We start from the raw sequence: 22,407 nt of genomic DNA on the forward strand, positions 1-22,407 counted from the left end.
TCTAGAAAATAGTAAAAATAAAGAAAAACCCTTGAATGAGTAGGTGTGTCCGAAGTTTACTGGTACTGTATGTCTAGTCTTATACTGTATGAGTAATTATTGTATTTATTTATTTCACCTTTATTTAACCAGGTAGGCCAGTTGAGAACAAGTTCTCATTTACAACTGCGACCTGGCCATAAATAGGCCATAGTGGCGAAATAATTACAATATAGCAATTAAACACTGGAGTGATAGATGTGCAGAAGATGAATGTGCAAGTAGAGATACTGGGGTGCAAAGGAGCAAAATAAATAAAACAAATAACTGTATGGGGATGAGGTAGTTGGATGGGCTATTTACAGATGGGCTATGTACAGGCGCAGTGATCTGTGAGCTGCTCTGACAGCTGGTGCTTAAAGCTAGTGAGGGAGATATGAGTCTCCAGCTTCAGTGATTTTTGCAGTTCGTTCCAGTCATTGGCAGCAGAGAACTGGAAGGAAAGGAGGCCAAAGGAGGAATTGGCTTTGGGGGTGACCAGAGAGATATACCTGCTGGAGCGCGTGCTACGGGTGGGTGTTGCTATGGTGACCAGTGAGCTGAGATAAGGCGGGGCTTTACCTAGCAAAGACTTATAGATGACCTGGATCCAGTGGGTCTGGCGATAAATATGTCCAACCACCCCTCCTCCTATTGTGTCGAGGCACAGATCTGGGGAAGGGTACCAAAACATTTCTGCAGCTTTGAAGGTTCCCAACAACACAGTGGCCTCCATCATTCTTAAATGGAAGAAGTTTGGAACCACCAAGACTCTTCCTAGAGCTGGCCGCCTGGCCAAACTGAGCAATCAGCAATCAGAGAGGTGACCAAGACCCAGATGGTCACTCTGAAAGAGCTCCAGATTTCCTCTGTGGAGATGGGAGAACCTTCCAGAAAGACAACGAAGCGTAACGTTATTGTAGAGTGGCCACACAGAAGCAACTCCTCAGTAAAAGTTAAAAAACAGCCCGCTTGGAGTTTGTCAAAAGGCATCTAAAGGATTGTGAAGAAGGCTTCAGGGCGACCATGAGAAACAAGATGTTCTGGTCTGATGAAACCAAGATTGAACTCTTTGGCCTGAATGCCAAACGTCATGTCTGGAGGAAACCTGGCACCATCCCTACGGTGAAGCATGGTGGTGGCAGCATCATGCTGTGGGGATGTTTTTCAGTGGCAGGGACTGGGAGACTAGTCAGGATCGAAGGAAAGATGAACGGAGCAAAGTACAGAGAGATCATTGATGAAAACCTGCTCCAGAGCGCTCAGGACCTCAGACTGGGGCGAAGGTTCACCTTCCAACAGGACAACGACCCTAAGCACACAGCCAAGACAACGCAGGAGTGGCTTCTCTGAATGTCCTTGAGTGGCCCAGCCAGATCTCAGACTTGAACCAATCGAACATCTCTGGAGAGACCTGAAAATAGCTGTGCATCAACGCTCCCCATCCAACCTGACAGAGCTCGAGACGATCTGCAGAGAATGGGAGAAACTCCCCAAATACAGGTGTGCCAAGCTTGTAGCGTCATCAAATCAAATGTTATTGGTCACATATACGTGTTTAGCAGATGTTATTGTGGGTGTAGCGAAATGCTTGTGCTTCTAACTCCAACAGTGTAGTAATATCTAACAAGTAATATCTAACAGTCTCACAACATATACCCCAAAAAAGACAAATCTAAGTAAGGAATGGATTAAGAATGTTTTTAAATACCTGTCAGAGCGGCATTGGACTAAGATACAGTGGCATAGTATAGAGTACAGTTTACACATATGAGATGAGTAATGCAAGATACGGAGACATTATTAAAGTGCTTCGTTTCCTTAAAGTGGCCAGTGATTCCTAATCGACAGTCATGGCCAAAAGTTTTGAGAATGACACAAATACAAATTTCACAATGTCTGCTGCTTCAGTTTGTATGATGCCAATTTGCATATACTCCAGAATGTTATGAAGAGTGATCAGATGAATTGCAATTAATTGCAAAGTCCCTCTTTGCCATGCAAATGAACTGAATCGCCAAAAAACATTTCCACTGTGTCAAACCCTGTCATCAAGAACTTCAAGGAGAGCGGTTCAATTGTTGTGAAGAAGGCTTCAGGGCGCCCAAGAAAGTCCAGCAAGCACCAGGACCGTCTCCTAAAGTTGATTCAGCTGCGGGGTCGGGGAACCACCAGTACAAAGTTTGCTCAGGAATGGCAGCAGGCAGGTGTGAGTGCATCTGCACGCAGAGTGAGGCGAAGACTTTTGGAGGATGGCCTGGTGTCAAGAAGGGCAGCAAAGAAGCCACTTCTCTCCAGGAATAACATCAGGGACAGACTGATATTCAGCAAAAGGTACAGGGATTGAACCGCTGAAGACTGTGGTAAAGTCATTTTCTCTGATGAATCCCCTTTCCGATTGTTTGGGGCATCTGGAAAAAAGCTTGTCCAGAGAAGACAAGGTGAGCGCTACCATCAGTCCTTTGTCATGCCAACAGTAAAGCATCCTGAGACCATTCATGTGTGGGGTTGCTTCTCAGCCAAGGGAGTGGGCTCACTCACAATTTTGCCTAAGAACACAGCCATGAATAAAGAATGGTACCAACACATCCTCCGAGAGCAACTTCTTCTAACCATCCAGGAACAGTTTGGTGACGAACAATGCCCTTTTCAGCATGATGGAGCACCTTGCCATAAGGCAAAAGTGATAACTAAGTGGCTCGGGGAACAAAACATCGATATTTTGGGTCCATGGCCAGGAAACTCTCCAGACCTTAATCCCATTGAGAACTTGTGGTCAATCCTAAAGAGGCGGGTGGACAAACAAAAACCCACAAATTCTGACAAACTCCAAGCATTGATTATGCAAGAATGGGCTGCCATCAGTCAGGATGTGGCCCAGAAGTTAATTGACAGCATGCCAGGGCAGATTGCAGAGGTCTTGAAAAAGAACGGTCAACACTGCAAATATTGACTCTTTGCATCAACTTCATGTAATTGTCAATAAAAGCCTTTGACACTTATGAAATGCTTGTAATTATACTTCAGTGTTCCATAGTAACATCTGACAAAAATATCTAAAAAGACACTGAAGCAGCAAACTTTGTGGAAATTAATATTTGTGTCATTCTCAAAACCTTTGGCCACGACTGTATGTCTATAGGCAGCCGCCCCTGATGTGCTAGTGATGGCTGTTTAGCAGTCTGATGGCCTTGAGATAGAAGCTGTTTTTCAGTCTCTCGGTCCCAGCTTTGATGCTCCTGTACTGACCTCGCCTTCTGGGTGATAGCGGTGTGAACAGGCAGTGGCTTGGATGGTTGTTTTCCTTGATGATCTTTTTGGCCTTCATGTGACATCGGGTGGTGTAGGTGTCCTGGAGGGTAGGCAGTGTGCCCCCGGTGATGCATTGTGCAGACCGCACCACCCTCTGTAGAGCTTTGCAGTTGTGGGCGGTGCAGTTGCCGTACCAGGCGGTGAAACAGCCCGACAGGATGCTCTCAATTGTGCATCTGTAAAAGTTTTAGGTTTTAAGCCAAATTTCTTTAGCCTGCTGAGGTTGAGGCGGCACTGTTGAAGAAGACTCGAGTCTGTAATCGCTGCCAAAGGTGCTTCAACAAAGTTCTGAGTAAAAGGTCCGAATACTTAAGTAAATGTGATATTTCAGTTATTTTTTTTTAATACATTCGCAAAAATGTCTAAAAACCTGTTTTTGCTTTGTCATTATGGGGTATTGTGTGTAGATTGATGAGGGGAAAAAACTATTAACTCCATTTAGACTAAGGCTGTAACATAACAAAATGTGGAAAAAGTGAAGTCTGAATACTTTCTGAATGCACTGTATGCCTCATGAGTTTAGTTCAACTGTCCTACCAATCAGAACCCAAAATATCAGCTTGTTTTACTCCGATGTTTGTAAGTAAATTTAAACAAACACAATAAACCCTCGTAACATGGTTAAAACCATCATTTACATATCATAGATGGTCAGTCCTCTCTATCATTTGAGAGTGGTCACATTTTTCCAGCCCTATCCCTCAGCTTTTTTACAGAAATAGGGGTGGGGAGTACACTTTGTTATTGTTTCAACTGCTGATTGCCGCTTTAAATCCCTCTTGGCACTTCCAACCATTATTTACCATTTTATATTCCCAGCACTGTAAAATATTTTTAAACCATAACTGCAGCCCTTCTTCTCCTCCTCTCCTCTCATCCCCACCATCCACGGCCGAGCGGCTCACTTTTGGAATAATATGTTAGGGTGAGTCCCAAATGGCACCCTGTCCCTACATAGGGCTCTACTTTCAACCAGAGCCAATAAATAGGGAATAGGATGCAAATTGAGATGGAGCCCCAATGATTAAGGAGGAAGATGGTCATTTTCCCATCTATCCGTTGGTCCCTGGCTAGGAGCTAGGACACCCCATCTATCCGTTGGTCCTTGACTAGGAGCTAGGAGTTAGGACACCCCATCTATCCGTTGGTCCCTGACTAGGAGTTAGGAGCTAGGACACCCCATCTATCCGTTGGTCCCTGACTAGGAGCTAGGAGTTAGGACACCCCATCTATCCGTTGGTCCCTGACTAGGAGTTAGGACACCCCATCGATCCGTTGGTCCCTGGCTAGGAGCTAGGACACCCCATCAATCCGTTGGTCCCTGGCTAGGAGCTAGGAGTTAGGACACCCGATCAATCCGTTGTTCCCTGACTAGGAGTTAGGACACCCCATCAATCTGTTGGTCCCTGGCTAGGAGTTAGGACACCCCATCAATCCGTTGGTCCCTGACTAGGAGCTAGGAGTTAGGACACCCCATCTATCCGTTGGTCCCTGACTAGGAGCTAGGAGTTAGGACACCCTATCAATCCGTTGGTCCCTGGCTAGGAGCTAGGACACCCCATCTATCCGTTGGTCCCTGACTAGGAGTTAGGACACCCCATCAATCCGTTGGTCCCTGACTAGGAGCTAGGAGTTAGGACACCCCATCAATCCGTTGGTCCCTGACTAGGAGTTAGGACACCCCATCAATCCGTTGGTCCCTGACTAGGAGTTAGGAGTTAGGACACCCCATCAATCCGTTGGTCCCTGACTAGGAGTTAGGACACCCCATCAAGCCGTTGGTCCCTGACTAGGAGTTAGGACACCCCATCAATCCGTTGGTCCCTGACTAGGAGCTAGGAGTTAGGACACCCCATCAATCCGTTGGTCCCTGGCTAGGATCCTAGGACACCCCATCAATCCGTTGGTCCCTGGCTAGGATCCTAGGACACCCCATCAATCCGTTGGTCCCTGGCTAGGATCCCAGGACACCCCATCAATCCGTTGGTCCCTGGCTAGGAGCTAGGAGTTAGGACACCCCATCAATCCGTTGGTCCCTGACTAGGAGTTAGGACACCCCATCAATCTGTTGGTCCCTGGCTAGGAGTTAGGACACCCCATCAATCCGTTGGTCCCTGACTAGGAGTTAGGACACCCCATCAATCCGTTGGTCCCTGACTAGGAGTTAGGACACCCCATCAATCCGTTGGTCCCTGACTAGGAGCTAGGAGTTAGGACACCCCATCTATCCGTTGGTCCCTGACTAGGAGCTAGGAGTTAGGACACCCCATCAATCCGTTGGTCCCTGGCTAGGAGCTAGGACACCCCATCTATCCGTTGGTCCCTGACTAGGAGTTAGGACACCCCATCAATCCGTTGGTCCCTGACTAGGAGCTAGGAGTTAGGACACCCCATCTATCCGTTGGTCCCTGACTAGGAGTTAGGACACCCCATCAATCCGTTGGTCCCTGACTAGGAGTTAGGACACCCCATCAATCCGTTGGTCCCTGACTAGGAGTTAGGACACCCCATCAATCCGTTGGTCCCTGGCTAGGAGCTAGGAGTTAGGACACCCCATTGATCCGTTGGTCCCTGACTAGGAGCGAGGAGTTAGTACACCCCATCTATCCGTTGGTCCCTGACTAGGAGCTAGGAGTTAGGACACCCCATCTATCCGTTGGTCCCTGACTAGGAGTTAGGACACCCCATCGATCCGTTGGTCCCTGGCTAGGAGCTAGGACACCCCATCGATCCGTTGGTCCCTGGCTAGGAGCTAGGAGTTAGGACACCCCATCAATCCGTTGTTCCCTGACTAGGAGTTAGGACACCCCATCAATCTGTTGGTCCCTGGCTAGGAGTTAGGACACCCCATCAATCCGTTGGTCCCTGACTAGGAGCTAGGAGTTAGGACACCCCATCTATCCGTTGGTCCCTGACTAGGAGCTAGGAGTTAGGACACCCCATCAATCCGTTGGTCCCTGGCTAGGAGCTAGGACACCCCATCTATCCGTTGGTCCCTGACTAGGAGTTAGGACACCCCATCAATCCGTTGGTCCCTGACTAGGAGCTAGGAGTTAGGACACCCCATCAATCCGTTGGTCCCTGACTAGGAGTTAGGACACCCCATCAATCCGTTGGTCCCTGACTAGGAGTTAGGACACCCCATCAATCCGTTGGTCCCTGACTAGGAGTTAGGACACCCCATCAATCCGTTGGTCCTTGACTAGGAGCTAGGAGTTAGGACACCCCATCAATCCGTTGGTCCCTGGCTAGGATCCTAGGACACCCCATCAATCCGTTGGTCCCTGGCTAGGATCCTAGGACACCCCATCAATCCGTTGGTCCCTGGCTAGGATCCTAGGACACCCCATCAATCCGTTGGTCCCTGGCTAGGAGCTAGGAGTTAGGACACCCCATCAATCCGTTGGTCCCTGACTAGGAGTTAGGACACCCCATCAATCTGTTGGTCCCTGGCTAGGAGTTAGGACACCCCATCAATCCGTTGGTCCCTGACTAGGAGTTAGGACACCCCATCAATCCGTTGGTCCCTGACTAGGAGCTAGGAGTTAGGACACCCCATCTATCCGTTGGTCCCTGACTAGGAGCTAGGAGTTAGGACACCCCATCAATCCGTTGGTCCCTGGCTAGGAGCTAGGACACCCCATCAATCCGTTGGTCCCTGGCTAGGAGCTAGGAGTTAGGACACCCCATCGATCCGTTGGTCCCTGGCTAGGAGCTAGGAGTTAGGACACCCCATCGATCCGTTGGTCCCTGGCTAGGAGCTAGGACACCCCATCGATCCGTTGGTCCCTGGCTAGGAGCTAGGACACCCCGCCTGCGTTGGCTGGCCTCCCAAACAGCCCACAGCTTGTTAACTAGGATGATAACGTGGGCAGTTGGCTCCTTCTTTACCATAGACTCTGTCTATAGCTACATAATGCTGACTTCTACATAACGCTGGTGAGGAGGATGTGAGATTCTCACCAACACACCAGTCCAACTTTTCAAAACAGGTTGGGATAAATATAGGGGTGTAACGTAGGATGTAATGTAGGACTGTAGCCTACATAACACGCCATGAAGGAGACTTCTAAATAACTGTCCAACCTTTCAGATAAGTAGTGAGAGCACTTGAAGGGACTGATAGAATTCATGTCTTACCAATAGTGCTACGTTATTTTGACACATTAGCAACAGGGCTGTGTTTGGTCAGCTCTCACAGCCGGTTTTGTCCCAAAAGGGCACCCTATGCCCTGTGGGCCCTGTTTAAAAGCAGTGCACTATACAGGGAACAGAGTGAGATTTGGCCAGCTCCCATGAAGATGAACCTATGAGTCACACACTGCCGTGAATGGGTAAGAAATCTTAAAAGCTGTGTCAGACAAATTAATTGTGTTTATCACATTAATGAGGTACAAAATATGTCCGTGCTCATCGCTAGCTTCACGCTGTCATGGCAGCATCATCTGTACTGAACCATCTCTACCTGTACTGAACCATCCCTACCTGTACTGAACCATCCCTACCTGTACTGAACCATCTCTACCTGTACTGAACCATCTCTACCTGTACTGAACCATCTCTACCTGTACTGAACCATCTCTACCTGTACTGAACCATCCCTACCTGTACTGAACCATCCCCACCTGTACTGAACCATCCCCACCTGTACTGAACCATCCCTACCTGTACTGAACCATCTCTACCTGTACTGAACCATCCCTACCTGTACTGAACCATCTCTACCTGTACTGAACCATCCCTACCTGTACTGAACCATCTCTACCTGTACTGAACCATCCCTACCTGTACTGAACCATCTCTACCTGTACTGAACCATCTCTACCTGTACTGAACCAACCCTACCTGTACTGAACCATCTCTACCTGTACTGAACCATCCCCACCTGTACTGAACCATCCCCACCTGTACTGAACCATCCCTACCTGTACTGAACCATCTCTACCTGTACTGAACCATCTCTACCTGTACTGAACCATCCCCACCTGTACTGAACCATCTCTACCTGTACTGAACCATCTCCACCTGTACTGAACCATCCCCACCTGTACTGAACCATCCCCACCTGTACTGAACCATCCCTACCTGTACTGAACCATCTCTACCTGTACTGAACCATCCCTACCTGTACTGAACCATCTCTACCTGTACTGAACCATCTCTACCTGTACTGAACCATCCCTACCTGTACTGAACCATCACTACCTGTACTGAACCATCACTACCTGTACTGAACCATCCCTACCTGTACTGACCCATCTCTACCTGTACTGAACCATCCCTACCTGTACTGAACCATCCCTACCTGTACTGAACCATCCCTACCTGTACTGAACCATCTCTACCTGTACTGAACCATCCCTACCTGTACTGAACCATCCCTACCTGTACTGAACCATCTCTACCTGTACTGAACCATCCCTACCTGTAATGAACCATCTCTACCTGTACTGAACCATCCCTACCTGTACTGAACCATCCCTACCTGTACTGAACCATCCCTACCTGTACTGAACCATCCCTACCTGTACTGATCCATCCCTACCTGTAATGAACCATCTCTACCTGTACTGAACCATCCCTACCTGTACTGAACCATCTCTACCTGTACTGAACCATCACTACCTGTACTGAACCATCACTACCTGTACTGAACCATCACTACCTGTACTGAACCATCCCTACCTGTAATGAACCATCTCTACCTGTACTGAACCATCCCTACCTGTACTGAACCATCCCTACCTGTACTGAACCATCCCTACCTGTACTGAACCATCCCTACCTGTACTGAACCATCCCTACCTGTACTGAACCATCTCTACCTGTACTGAACCATCCCTACCTGTACTGAACCATCACTACCTGTACTGAACCATCCCTACCTGTACTGAACCATCCCTACCTGTACTGAACCATCCCTACCTGTACTGAACCATCTCTACCTGTACTGAACCATCCCTACCTGTACTGAACCATCACTACCTGTACTGAACCATCTCTACCTGTACTGAACCATCACTACCTGTACTGAACCATCACTACCTGTACTGAACCATCCCTACCTGTAATGAACCATCTCTACCTGTACTGAACCATCCCTACCTGTACTGAACCATCCCTACCTGTACTGAACCATCCCTACCTGTACTGAACCATCCCTACCTGTACTGAACCATCCCTACCTGTACTGAACCATCTCTACCTGTACTGAACCATCCCTACCTGTACTGAACCATCCCTACCTGTACTGATCCATCCCTACCTGTAATGAACCATCTCTACCTGTACTGAACCATCCCTACCTGTACTGAACCATCTCTACCTGTACTGAACCATCTCTACCTGTACTGAACCATCCCTACCTGTACTGAACCATCCCTACCTGTACTGAACCATCCCTACCTGTACTGAACCATCTCTGCCTGTACTGAACCATCCCTACCTGTACTGAACCATCTCTACCTGTACTGAACCATCCCTACCTGTACTGAACCATCCCCACCTGTACTGAACCATCTCTACCTGTACTGAACCATCCCTACCTGTAATGAACCATCCCTACCTGTACTGAACCATCACTATCTGTACTGAACCATCCCTACCTGTACTGAAAATACTGTTTTCTCTGCTACCACACAGCAAGCGGTACTGGAGAGCCAAGTCTAGGATCAAAAGGCTCCTTAACAGCTTCTACCTCCAAGCCATAAGACTGCTGAACAGTTAATCAAATGGCCACCGGACTATTTACATTGACCCTCCCTCCATTTGTTTTGTACACACAGTCGCAAATACACACACTCTACCATGAGATCCTGAAAATAGCAGGTACAGTTCATGTTTGTGTCTGTGTGCATGTAAATGTGGCTGTCTCTCTCTCTGTGTGTGTGTGTGTGTGTGTGTGTGTGTGTGTGTGTGTGTGTGTGTGTGTGTGTGTGTGTGTGTGTGTGTGTGTGTGTAAGCTGGTGGTCAATATCCTGCTGTATTCTGAGTAATCTCCCAGTGTCTGAGAGAGAGGCAAACCACGACATTGTGTTCCCAGCTACACACACACAGTACTGGTCAGGTCGCTACTGTAAAAGAGAACGTGTTCTCAATGACTTAACCGGTTAAATAAAAGCAAAATAAAAATCACACACACACACACACACACACACACACACACACACACACACACACACACACACACACACACACACACACACACACACACACACAGTGTACCCAGCTAGGACCAGTGGAGGGTGGCCAGAACTACTCAGGTCAACACACACACACTCAAAAATAGTGCACAATATAGGGAATAGGGTGCCATGGGACATATCTAAAGTAGTGGACAATATAGGGAATAGGGTGCCATGGGACATATCTAAAGTAGTGCACAATATAGGGAATAGGGTGCCATGGGACATATCTAAAGTAGTGCACTATGTAGGGAATAGGGTGCCATTTGAAACGCTGAGTCGTGAATGGTGACTGAACCCTTATGTTCTGAGCTGGTCTCGACTCACTACAGCCTTTCTCTCAACTACTCTCAGCCACAGAGAATCACACACCCACTCCACACACACACTCAAAAACATACAGTGTGTAAAGCACGACACACACACACACACTCCCACAGACATGCTCCCAAACACACTCTCTCTGTTCACACCATGCCTCTCACACACAGAGTCACAGACACATAGCTTCACTACGTCCAGTACAGAACGAGGCAGAGTGGTGTTGTCTACTAACTGCTGCTGCACCCCCAGGTCCTGCTGCACCCCCAGGTCCTGCTGCACCCCCAGGTCCTGCTGCACCCCCAGGTCCTGCTGCACCCCCAGGTCCTGCTGCACCCCCAGGTCCGCTGCACCCCCAGGTCCTGCTGCAACCCCAGGTCCTGCTGCACCCCCAGGTCCTGCTGCACCCCCAGGTCCTGCTGCACCCCTCAACAGCATCTCTAATGACCAGCCCTAAAGCTTCCATACCATTCCTCCACCCACAGTCGCTCTCTGTCTCTGTCAGCAGGAGGTTTGCATGTGAATGTGTTAATTAAGCTGTCCCAACTGCTGTGAGTCATAATAGGACCCATGACCCTATGGGCCCTGGTCACAAGTAGTGTATTATAAAGGGAATAGGGTATCATTTAGGATGCAGCCCTCAGCATTCTTTAGCGGATGTTCTGCATTAAGGGAGCCGTCCGTAGGGTGAGCCCTCCGTAGGGTGTGCCGTCCGTAGGGTGAGCCGTCCGTAGGGTGAGCCGTCCGTAGGGTGAGCCGTCCGTAGGGTGTGCCTGACAATTCACGGTCCTGATGACATTATCACCCCCCCCCCCGAGACACACCAGTGCTGGGGTCTCCACCAGTGTCTCCACCAGTGTCTTCTCACTGATGGAGACCCCAGCACTGATGGAGACCCCAGCACTGAGAAGACACTGGTGGAGACACTGGTGGAGACCCCAGCACTGAGAAGACACTGGTGGAGACACTGGTGGAGACCCCAGCACTGAGAAGACACTGGTGGAGACACTGGTGGAGACCCCAGCACTGGTGGAGACCCCAGCACTGAGAAGACACTGGTGGAGACACTGGTGGAGACCCCAGCACTGAGAAGACACTGGTGGAGACACTGGTGGAGACCCCAGCACTGAGAAGACACTGGTGGAGACACTGGTGGAGACCCCAGCACTGGTGGAGACCCCAGCACTGAGAAGACACTGGTGGAGACACTGGTGGAGACCCCAGCACTGAGGAGACACTGGTGGAGACCCCAGAACTGGTGGAGACCCCAGCACTGGTGGAGACCCCAGCACTGGTGGAGACCCCAGCACTGAGGAGGCACTGGTGGAGACACTGGTGGAGACCCCAGCACTGATGGAGACCCCAGCACTGAGAAGACACTGGTGGAGACCCAAGCACTGATGGAGACACTGGTGGAGACCCAAGCACTGATGGAGACCCCAGCACTGAGAAGACACTGGTGGAGACACTGGTGGAGACCCCAGCACTGAGGAGACACTGGTGGAGACCCCAGAACTGGTGGAGACCCCAGCACTGGTGGAGACCCCAGCACTGGTGGAGACCCCAGCACTGAAAAGACACTGGTGGAGACACTGGTGGAGACCCCAGCACTGAGAAGACACTGGTGGAGACCCAAGCACTGATGGAGACCCCAGCACTGAGAAGACACTGGTGGAGACCCAAGCACTGATGGAGACCCCAGCACTGAGAAGACACTTGTGGAGACACTGGTGGAGACCCCAGCACTGAGAAGGCACTGGTGGAGGCCCCAGAACTGGTGGAGACCCCAGCACTGGTGGAGACCCCAGCACTGAGAAGGCACTGGTGGAGACCCCAGAACTGGTGGAGACCCCAGCACTGAGAAGACACTGGTGGAAACTGATAAAATAATTTACATGATGGTTGTACAGTCGTCTCAAATAAAACTGTGAAGGACCTCGGCGTTACTCTGGACCCTGATCTCTCTTTTGAAGAACATATCAAGACTGTTTCAAGGACAGCTTTTTTCCATCTACGTGACATTGCAAAAATCAGAAACTTTCTGTCCACAAATGATGCAGAAAAATTAATCCATGCTTTTGTTACTTCTAGGAGACCCAGCACTGAGAAGACTGGTGGAGACCCAACACTGAGAAGACTGGTGGAGACCCAACACTGAGAAGACTGGTGGAGACCCCAGCACTGAGAAGACACTGGTGGAGACACTGATGGAGACCCCAGCACTGAGAAGGCACTGGTGGAGGCCCCAGAACTGGTGGAGACCCCAGCACTGAGAAGACACTGGTGGAGACCCCAGCACTGATGGAGACCCCAGCACTGAGAAGACACTTGTGGAGACACTGGTGGAGGCCCCAGAACTGGTGGAGACCCCAGCACTGGTGGAGACCCCAGCACTGAGAAGACACTGGTGGAGACCCCAGCACTGATGGAGACCCCAGCACTGAGAAGACACTTGTGGAGACACTAGTGGAGACCCCAGCACTGAGAAGACACTGGTGGAGACCCCAGCACTGGTGGAGACCCCAGCACTGAGAAGACACTGGTGGAGACCCAAGCACTGATGGAGACCCCAGCACTGAGAAGACACTTGTGGAGACACTGGTGGAGACCCCAGCACTGAGAAGACACTTGTGGAGACACTGGTGGAGACCCCAGCACTGAGAAGGCACTGGTGGAGGCCCCAGAACTGGTGGAGACCCCAGCACTGGTGGAGACCCCAGCACTGGTGGAGACCCCAGCACTGAGAAGACACTGGTGGAAACTGATAAAATAATTTACATGATGGTTGTACAGTCGTCTCAAATAAAACTGTGAAGGACCTCGGCGTTACTCTGGACCCTGATCTCTCTTTTGAAGAACATATCAAGACTGTTTCAAGGACAGCTTTTTTCCATCTACGTGACATTGCAAAAATCAGAAACTTTCTGTCCACAAATGATGCAGAAAAATTAATCCATGCTTTTGTTACTTCTAGGAGACCCAGCACTGAGAAGACTGGTGGAGACCCAACACTGAGAAGACTGGTGGAGACCCAACACTGAGAAGACTGGTGGAGACCCCAGCACTGAGAAGACACTGATGGAGACCCAGCACTGAGAAGACACTGGTGGAGACCCAGCACTGAGAAGACACTGATGGAGACCCCAGCACTGAGAAGACACTGGTGGAGACCCAGCACTGAGAAGACACTGATGGAGACCCCAGCACTGAGAAGACACTGATTGAGACCCAGCACTGAGAAGACACTGATGGAGACCCCAGCACTGAGAAGACACTGATGGAGACCCAGCACTGAGAAGACACTGATGGAGACCCAGCACTGAGAAGACACTGGTGGAGACCCAGCACTGGTGGAGACCCCAGCACTGAGAAGACACTGGTGGAGACCCAGCACTGGTGGAGACCCCAGCACTGAGAAGACACTGATGGAGACCCAGCACTGAGAAGACACTGGTGGAGACCCAGCACTGAGAAGACACTGGTGGAGACCCAGCACTGGTGGAGACCCCAGCACTGAGAAGACACTGGTGGAGACCCAGCACTGGTGGAGACCCCAGCACTGAGAAGACACTGGTGGAGACCCAGCACTGGTGGAGACCCCAGCACTGAGAAGACACTGGTGGAGAACCAGCACTGGTGGAGACCCCAGCACTGAGAAGACACTGGTGGAGAACCAGCACTGGTGGAGACCCCAGCACTGAGAAGACACTGATGGAGACCCCAGCACTGAGAAGACACTGGTGGAGAACCAGCACTGGTGGAGACCCCAGCACTGAGAAGACACTGGTGGAGAACCAGCACTGGTGGAGACCCCAGCACTGAGAAGACTCTGGTGGAGACCCTGCACTGAGAAGACACTGATGGAGACCCAGCACTGAGAAGACACTGGCTTGTTGTGAATGTGTCTTTGATGGCTTGACGGGGATGGTGGCTCGTCTCACACACACCCTGGATGTGGATGTAGAATTGGAATTAAATATGACCATTCTCCATAGTCCTGGTTAGGACACTCATGAACAAAAAGCAGAAAAGTGGTATTTTAATATATATACACAGTACCAGTCAAAGGTTTGGACACACCTACACATTCAAGGGTTTTTATATATTTTTACTATTTAACATTGTAAAATAATAGTGAAGAAAGACATAAAAACTAATAACTAACACATATGGAATCAAGTAGTAAGCTAAAAAGTGATTCTTCAAAGTAGCCACCCTTTGCCTTGATGACAGCTTTGCACACTCTTGGCATTCTCTCAACCAGCTTCATGAGGTAGTCACCTGGAATGCATTTCAATAAACAGGTGTGCCTTGCTAAAAGTTAATTTGTAGAATTGATTTCCTTAATGTGTTTGAGCCAATCAGTTGTGTTGTGACAAGGTAGGGGTGGTATACAGTAGATAGCCCTATTTGGTAAAAGACCAAGTCCATAATATGGCAAGAACAGTTCAAATAAGCAAAGAGAAACGACAGTCCATCATTACTTTAAGACATGAAGGTCAGTCAATTTGTAAAATGTACCTCTGCTGCAGAGGACAAGTTCATTAGAGTTACCAGCCTCAGAAATTGCAGCCCAAATAAATGCTTCACAGAATTCAAGTAACAGACACATCTCAACATCAACTGTTCAGAGGAAACTGCGTGAAATCGGGCCTTCATGGTCAAATTGCTGCAAAGAAACTAAGAAAATGGACATTAGACTGGTGGAAATCTGTCCTTTGATCTGATGAGTCCAAATGAGAGATTTTTGGTTCCAACCGCCATGTCTTTGTGAAACGCAGAGTAGGTGAACGGATGATCTCCGCATGTGTGGTTCCCACCATGAAGCATGGAGGAGGAGGTGTGATGGTGTGGGGGTGCTTTGCTAGTGACACTGTCAGTGATTTATTTAGATTTCAAGGCACACTTAACCAGCACGGCTACCACAGCATTCTGCAGCGATACGCCATCCCATCTGATTTGCACTTAGTGGGACTATCATTTGTTTTTCAACAGGACAATGACCCAACACACCTCCAGGCTGTGTAAGGGCTATTTTACCAAGAAGGAAAGTGATGGAGTGCTGCATCAGATGACCTGGCCTCCACAATCACATGACCTCAACCCAATTGAGGTGGTTTGGGATGAGTTGGACTGCAGAGTGAAGGCATATGTAGAAACTCCTTCAAGACTGTTGGAAAAGCATTCCAGGTGAAACTGGTTGAGAGAATGCCAAGAGTGTGCAAAGCTGTCATCAAGGCAAAGGGGGGCTACTTTGAAGAATCTCAACTATAAAATATATTTTGATTTGTTTAACACTTCTTTGATTACTACATGATTCCATATGTGTTATTTCATAGTTTTGATGTCTTCACTATTATTCTACAATGTAGAAAATAGTAAAAATAAAGAAAAGCCCTTGCATGAGTAGGTGTGTCCAAACTTTTGACTGGTAGTGTGTATGATAGCGACGTTATAACAGCCCTGGGAGGGAATCCCAGTCCGCATCCCAAAAGGCACTCTATTCCCTATATATTGAACTAATCTTGACCAATGGTCCCTTAATCTAAAGTAGTGCACTATATACAAAATAGGCCGGGTGCCATTTGGGCAGGTTAACAGTGTTCTGGAGGCAGTTCTGCAGAGTGGTCACTAGCTAACACAGCCACAATGTGATTTGACACATAGCCCTAACCTTAATCACACTGCTAACCCCAATGCCTAAAAAAAAAAAAAAAAAACATTTTTGGGGTTTTCAATTTTGACTGCAGCTGGCCTATCTAAGGGGAAATCGCTCAGTTCTGCCTCCAGGACACATTCTCCGTCTGAAGAAATTGCAATCAGCAGTTGAAAAAAATAACAACGAGGATACCCCGTCTCTGTTTGAGTAAAAAAAACTGAGGGATGGAGAAATACAACCACTTTCAAATGCATAAAACAGAGCTATAGATGCAAGGACTGACCATCCATGATATCAAGATTGTAGGTTTTGACCATGTTATGAGGCTATATTAGTGTGTGTTTACAAAAATTGGAGTAAAACTAGTTGATATGTTGGGTTCTGATGGAGTGTGACAGTTGAACTGAGCTCCTGAGGCATTTAAAAGTTATATTCTTCAACAATCAATGGGTTTTGTCCAACGGGTTTTGTCCAAAAATGGACGTAGCAACTGCAGATTGTCCCTTTAATGGCAACAATTACAGCCTGCCACTGATAATTTAATCTACACACAGCACTTCAAGACACTGACTTGATTTCTCTCGTGAATTGATTTTGAATGGAATTCAAGCAATTTAAACCGACGTCGGGTAAATCAGTTGTTTAATAACCTAAACAATAAACTAAAATGTCGGTGAAATGGTACAACATCTATCTTTCTAGTGAGTATGGTCAACAGTAGGGCGTTAAATAAGGAACAGAGAACCATTAGGGACACAGCCTCTACGGCTCTGCCCCGACCCAGGTTGGTAAAACGCCCCCACCTGCTGAGATCCTCAACGGTTATCTGGGTGTCGTAAGAACAAAGGAAGTTATAACACCACACACACAAAGAGAGATAGATACACACAAGCAAACAGGGAAAGATATACAGGCCCCGCCACCTCCCTCGGTGTGGCGGGAGCATAAGGTGGTAAAGGTGTGAGTCGCCAGCTCACCGGCTCGCAGTCATCCCGACGGAAACTACATAAACCCATCCCACTACACTGTGGCAGCCTTCCAGAAAATACTGACTGCACTACGGGGCCACACACACTCACCCACACACACACACACACCTACAAACACACACACACACACACCCCCACACACACACACACACACACCTACACACACACACACACACACACACACACACACACACACACACACACACACACACACACACACACACACACACACACACACACACACACACACCTACAAACACACACACACACACACCTACAAACACACACTCACCCTCATCCACACACACACACACACACACACACACACACACACACCTACAAACACACACACACACACACCTACAAACACACACACACCTAACACACACACACACACACACACACACACACACACACACACACACACACACACCTACAAACACACACTCACCCTCATCCACTCACCCACCCACCCACACACCTACAAACACACACTCACCCCCCCACACACACACACCTACAAACACACACTCACCCACCCACACACACACCTACAAACACACACTCACCCACCCACACACACACACCTACAAACACACACTCACCCACCCACACACACACCTACAAACACACACTCACCCACCCACACACACACCTACAAACACACTCACCCACACACACACACCTACAAACACACACTCACCCACACCTACAAACACACACTCACCCACACACACACACCTACAAACACACACTCACCCACCCACCCACACACACACCTACAAACACACACTCACCCACACACACACACACACACACACACACCTACAAACACACACCTAGTCTTTCTTAGCGAAAGTATATGTTTTGCGGCCAGGGAACATCTAAGATTAGTTTCCATTGACTCCAGTGTGTTTATTAGCTTTCCATTGATGTGCAACGACATCAAGTACTGTCCTTCACCCAGACACCCCACATCATCAGCTGCGGAGCTGAGGAGAGGGAGTGTGTGTGTGTCTGTGTGTGTGTGTGTTTACTTACGGCATAGGCCGATGACGTGGCTGCTGTCTTCATGGACAAACTTCTTAGTCACCGCCTCCTCCATGATCTGTTTCACCTGTACCCGACAGTCAACACACAGGATCATTATCGTCATCATCATCATCATTACCATCATTAACACCACAATCATCATCACCATCACCACCATCATTACCACCACCATCAACACCACCACCATCATTACCACCACCATCATCATCAGCACCACCATCATCATCATCATTACCATCATCATCATCATTACCATCACCACCATCATCAACACCACCACCACCATCAGCACCACCACCATCATCATCACCACCATCATTACCACCACCACCATCAGCACCACCACCATCATCATCAGCATCATTACCATCACCATCATCGTCATCATTACCATCATTAACACCACAATCATCATCACCATCACCACCATCATCAACACCACCATCATCAGCACCACCACCATCATCATCAGCATCATTACCATCATTAACCTCTATGGGCAAGGCGGGACGAAATATCCTCTGTTTTGTTTGTGCGTTCTAGACACTATACGAATGGTAAATAACGGTCGTGCGCATGGCGCATGGCGTGACAAAAAATGTCTAAATATTCCATTACCGTACTTTGAAGCATGTCAACCGCTGTTTAAAACCAATTTTTATGCCATTTATCTCGTAGAAAAGCGATAATATTCCGACCGGGAATCTGCAATAAGCTAAACAGCCGAATGAAATTTCTCCACGGGGGCGAATCGTGCACGCGCCTCATTCAATGGTCCTCTGATCGGCCACTTGGATAAGGCGATAATCTGTTTCAGCCAGAGGCTGCCTCGTCATCGTTCAGGTTTTTCCCGGGTTCTGAGAGCCTATTGGAGCCCTGGGAATTGTCACGTTACAGCTAAGATCCTTACTCTTCAATAAACAGATGCAAGACGCACGACTCCTTGTCAGACAGGCCACTTCCTGCATGAAACCTTGTCAGGTTTTTGCCTGCCATAGGAGTTCTGTTATACTCACAGACACCATTCAAACAGTTTTAGAAACTTTAGGGTGTTTTCTATCCAAACCTGAACAATAATATGCATATTCTAGCTTCTGAGTTGGTGTAGGAGGCAGTTAAAAATGGGCACATATTTTTTCCAAAATTCTCAATACTGCCCCCTAGCCCAAACAGGTTAACACCACAATCATCATCACCATCACCACCATCATTACCACCACCATCATCATCATCATTACCACCACCATCATCATCACCATCATCACCACCATCATTACCACCACCATCATCATCATCATTACCACCACCATCATCATCACCATCATCACCACCAACATTACCATCATTAACACCACAAACATCATCATCATCATCATTACCACCACAATCATCATCATTACCACCATCATTACCATCATTAACACCAAAATTATCATCATCATTACCATCACCACCATCATCATCATCATCATTACCACCACCATCATCATCATTACCACCATCATCAATACCACCACCATCATTACTATCACCCCCATCATTACCATCACCATTACCATCACCACTGTCATGACGTTGCCCTCTTTGGGCACAGCGAGCACAGTTGACCCCCTCCCCCTGCACCATGCCCCTACTTCTGCACCATCTCCCTATGTCTCCTACACCCAGGCTGCTGTGGTCAGAAGGGGTCGTAAATTCCTATGAAAATGTCCCGCCTCATGGCCACAGTATAAAGACAGGGTGTTTTCATGGAAAGACAAAGGAATTCTTCCACCTCACAGGACTGGAGAACCGAACGACATTTATGTTCTGGAGAAGGTATAAAAGATCTGTGAAGAATCCAGCTATGAACTGGTCCGTTTGGTACAATTTTATGAAACTCATGAGAGACAATACGGCCACATTACCATGGCTCTCTTCATATAATAGCCTCAGTTGTGAGACTTATATCTAATGGTTGTATAAAATGAATGAATAAGGATGGAACTGTTTGTGAAATTGTGTAAATGTGATTTTGGACTGTTTAATGAAGGAAACTCAAATTCCCTTTGGAGTCTTAACTAAGTCCTTGGCACGCCCCCAGGGACACAGACAGGACCTGGCGTCATGAGACAGCCTTTTTCTGTATTCCGAATATAACCCCCACCCAGGGTTTCTATCAGGAGACCAGCTTACCTCGAGAACGAGAGGGCCAAGGTTTGACCATGCATTCCTCGTTCTGAACTTTAACCATACCACGTGGTTCAACTCTTAGACTAATGATACCGACAGAATAATAACAAGTCTTCGATGTTAATTACTAGTCTGCAGGTATCATTGAACGCGAAGACCGACAACCGCCGAAAACATCTATTCTATAACGACATTAATGAATGTCACTCTGAACTACCCATTCTAACCACGACAGAGAGAGAGCGGACAGACTCTCCAACAGAACAAAACTCTCCAACAAAGATCCCGACGACACACTGAGCGTAAATATATATATTGATTGCAATTGTTCCCGAATGAGTGAGCGTTCATGTACAAAGGATTAGCATTCCAATTGTTAACATTTAACAACTCTGTAGTGCCTTCTCCGCTGACCCCACTCCCCTGTTGTCTAACAAGCCGCCATTCCGGTTTAGCCCACTAGGGCACATTCTCCTATCATTTCCTTGTAACCATATCTGTTTGTTATGCATTTCTGTGAATTACTTAGATAAGTAAATAAATTATTTTAAGACAATTGATGTATGGATGACTCATAGTGAAGACTGGGTTCGTGCAGATAACCAACAATTTACGACGTTTGGAATGAGACTGGCGTGAGGTAAATACTAATACGTCATTAATCAGGAGACTCATAGATCAGATATTATGATATCTGAAAGTTATATTAGGAAAATTATAACTTTGTAATCTGAATATTTTCCTTGGTGCCCCGACCTACTAGTTAATTACAGTTACACGATTAATCAGTTTAATCGCGTAATAATAATTACAGAGAGTTATTTGATAAACATGTCTTCAGTTTAATGATGCCAAAGACACGACACCATCATCATCATTACCATCACCACCATTACCATCACCACCGTCAGCATCATTATCACCACAATCATCCATCACCACCACCACCATCATTACCATCACCACCGTCAGCATCATTATCATCACCACAATCATCATCATCACCACCACCATCATCATCATTACCATCACCATCATTACCATCAAAGCAATCCTCATCGTTATCACCATCACCTCGAATTGAGGGGGTATTTGGCATAAACCTTTTTACATTTTCTGATTGCTAAAATTCTAATAGTTTGTCTAATTTCAGTTTAAGTACAGTGTAGAGAATCATTATACCATCTAAACGACTGTGAAATATATTTTCCAGAACCCAAAATATTGTATTTTCAGCTGTTTGAAGCTGGTGTACAAAACCGTAAGTAAAAGACGCAAAAAACGAAACATAAGAACAGAGGTCACTTGGTGTCCCTTAGGGACATTTTTTTCAAAACAATTTAGCGGCCCCTAAAGTTTCTGAATGAATTCCTGCAATTCTACATTTTGCCATTGGGTGTAGAGAAAATGTGGCAGTTTTACATCTAATTTAATGCAATTCTACACATTTTGACATAGGGTGGAGAGAAATGTTTGCAGTTTTTAATATGATATCTGAGTGACTAACCCGATTGCTTCTGTCAAATTTAAGGCCCGAAATCAGAAATTCTTTCCTCTGTTAGTAAATCCATTAGCTGCACCTCTCTGTCGGTCACTCACTCCCTCCCTGCTCGCTCTGCATGCGCTCTGCTCATGGCACTCATGACTGAGTATCCATAGCAACGGCTCTGCTTGGGCTGCCATGCTTCATTAAGAAACA

General features: G+C 47.6%; 1 protein-coding gene across 1 annotated transcript in view; it reads right to left on the reverse strand.

The window, feature by feature from the left end:
* LOC106613357 (small G protein signaling modulator 2) overlaps positions 1-22,407 on the reverse strand; it is a 145,894-nt gene that overhangs the window by 115,945 nt on the left and 7,542 nt on the right. Inside the window, exon 2 of the mRNA XM_045724860.1 lies at positions 18,525-18,600. Coding sequence (XP_045580816.1) covers positions 18,525-18,600 — 76 coding nt within the window. The remainder of the gene's footprint in view (positions 1-18,524; positions 18,601-22,407) is intronic.

The sequence above is a fragment of the Salmo salar genome, chromosome ssa09 (genome assembly GCF_905237065.1).
Source record: "Salmo salar chromosome ssa09, Ssal_v3.1, whole genome shotgun sequence".
Taxonomy (NCBI): Eukaryota; Metazoa; Chordata; class Actinopteri; order Salmoniformes; family Salmonidae; genus Salmo; species Salmo salar.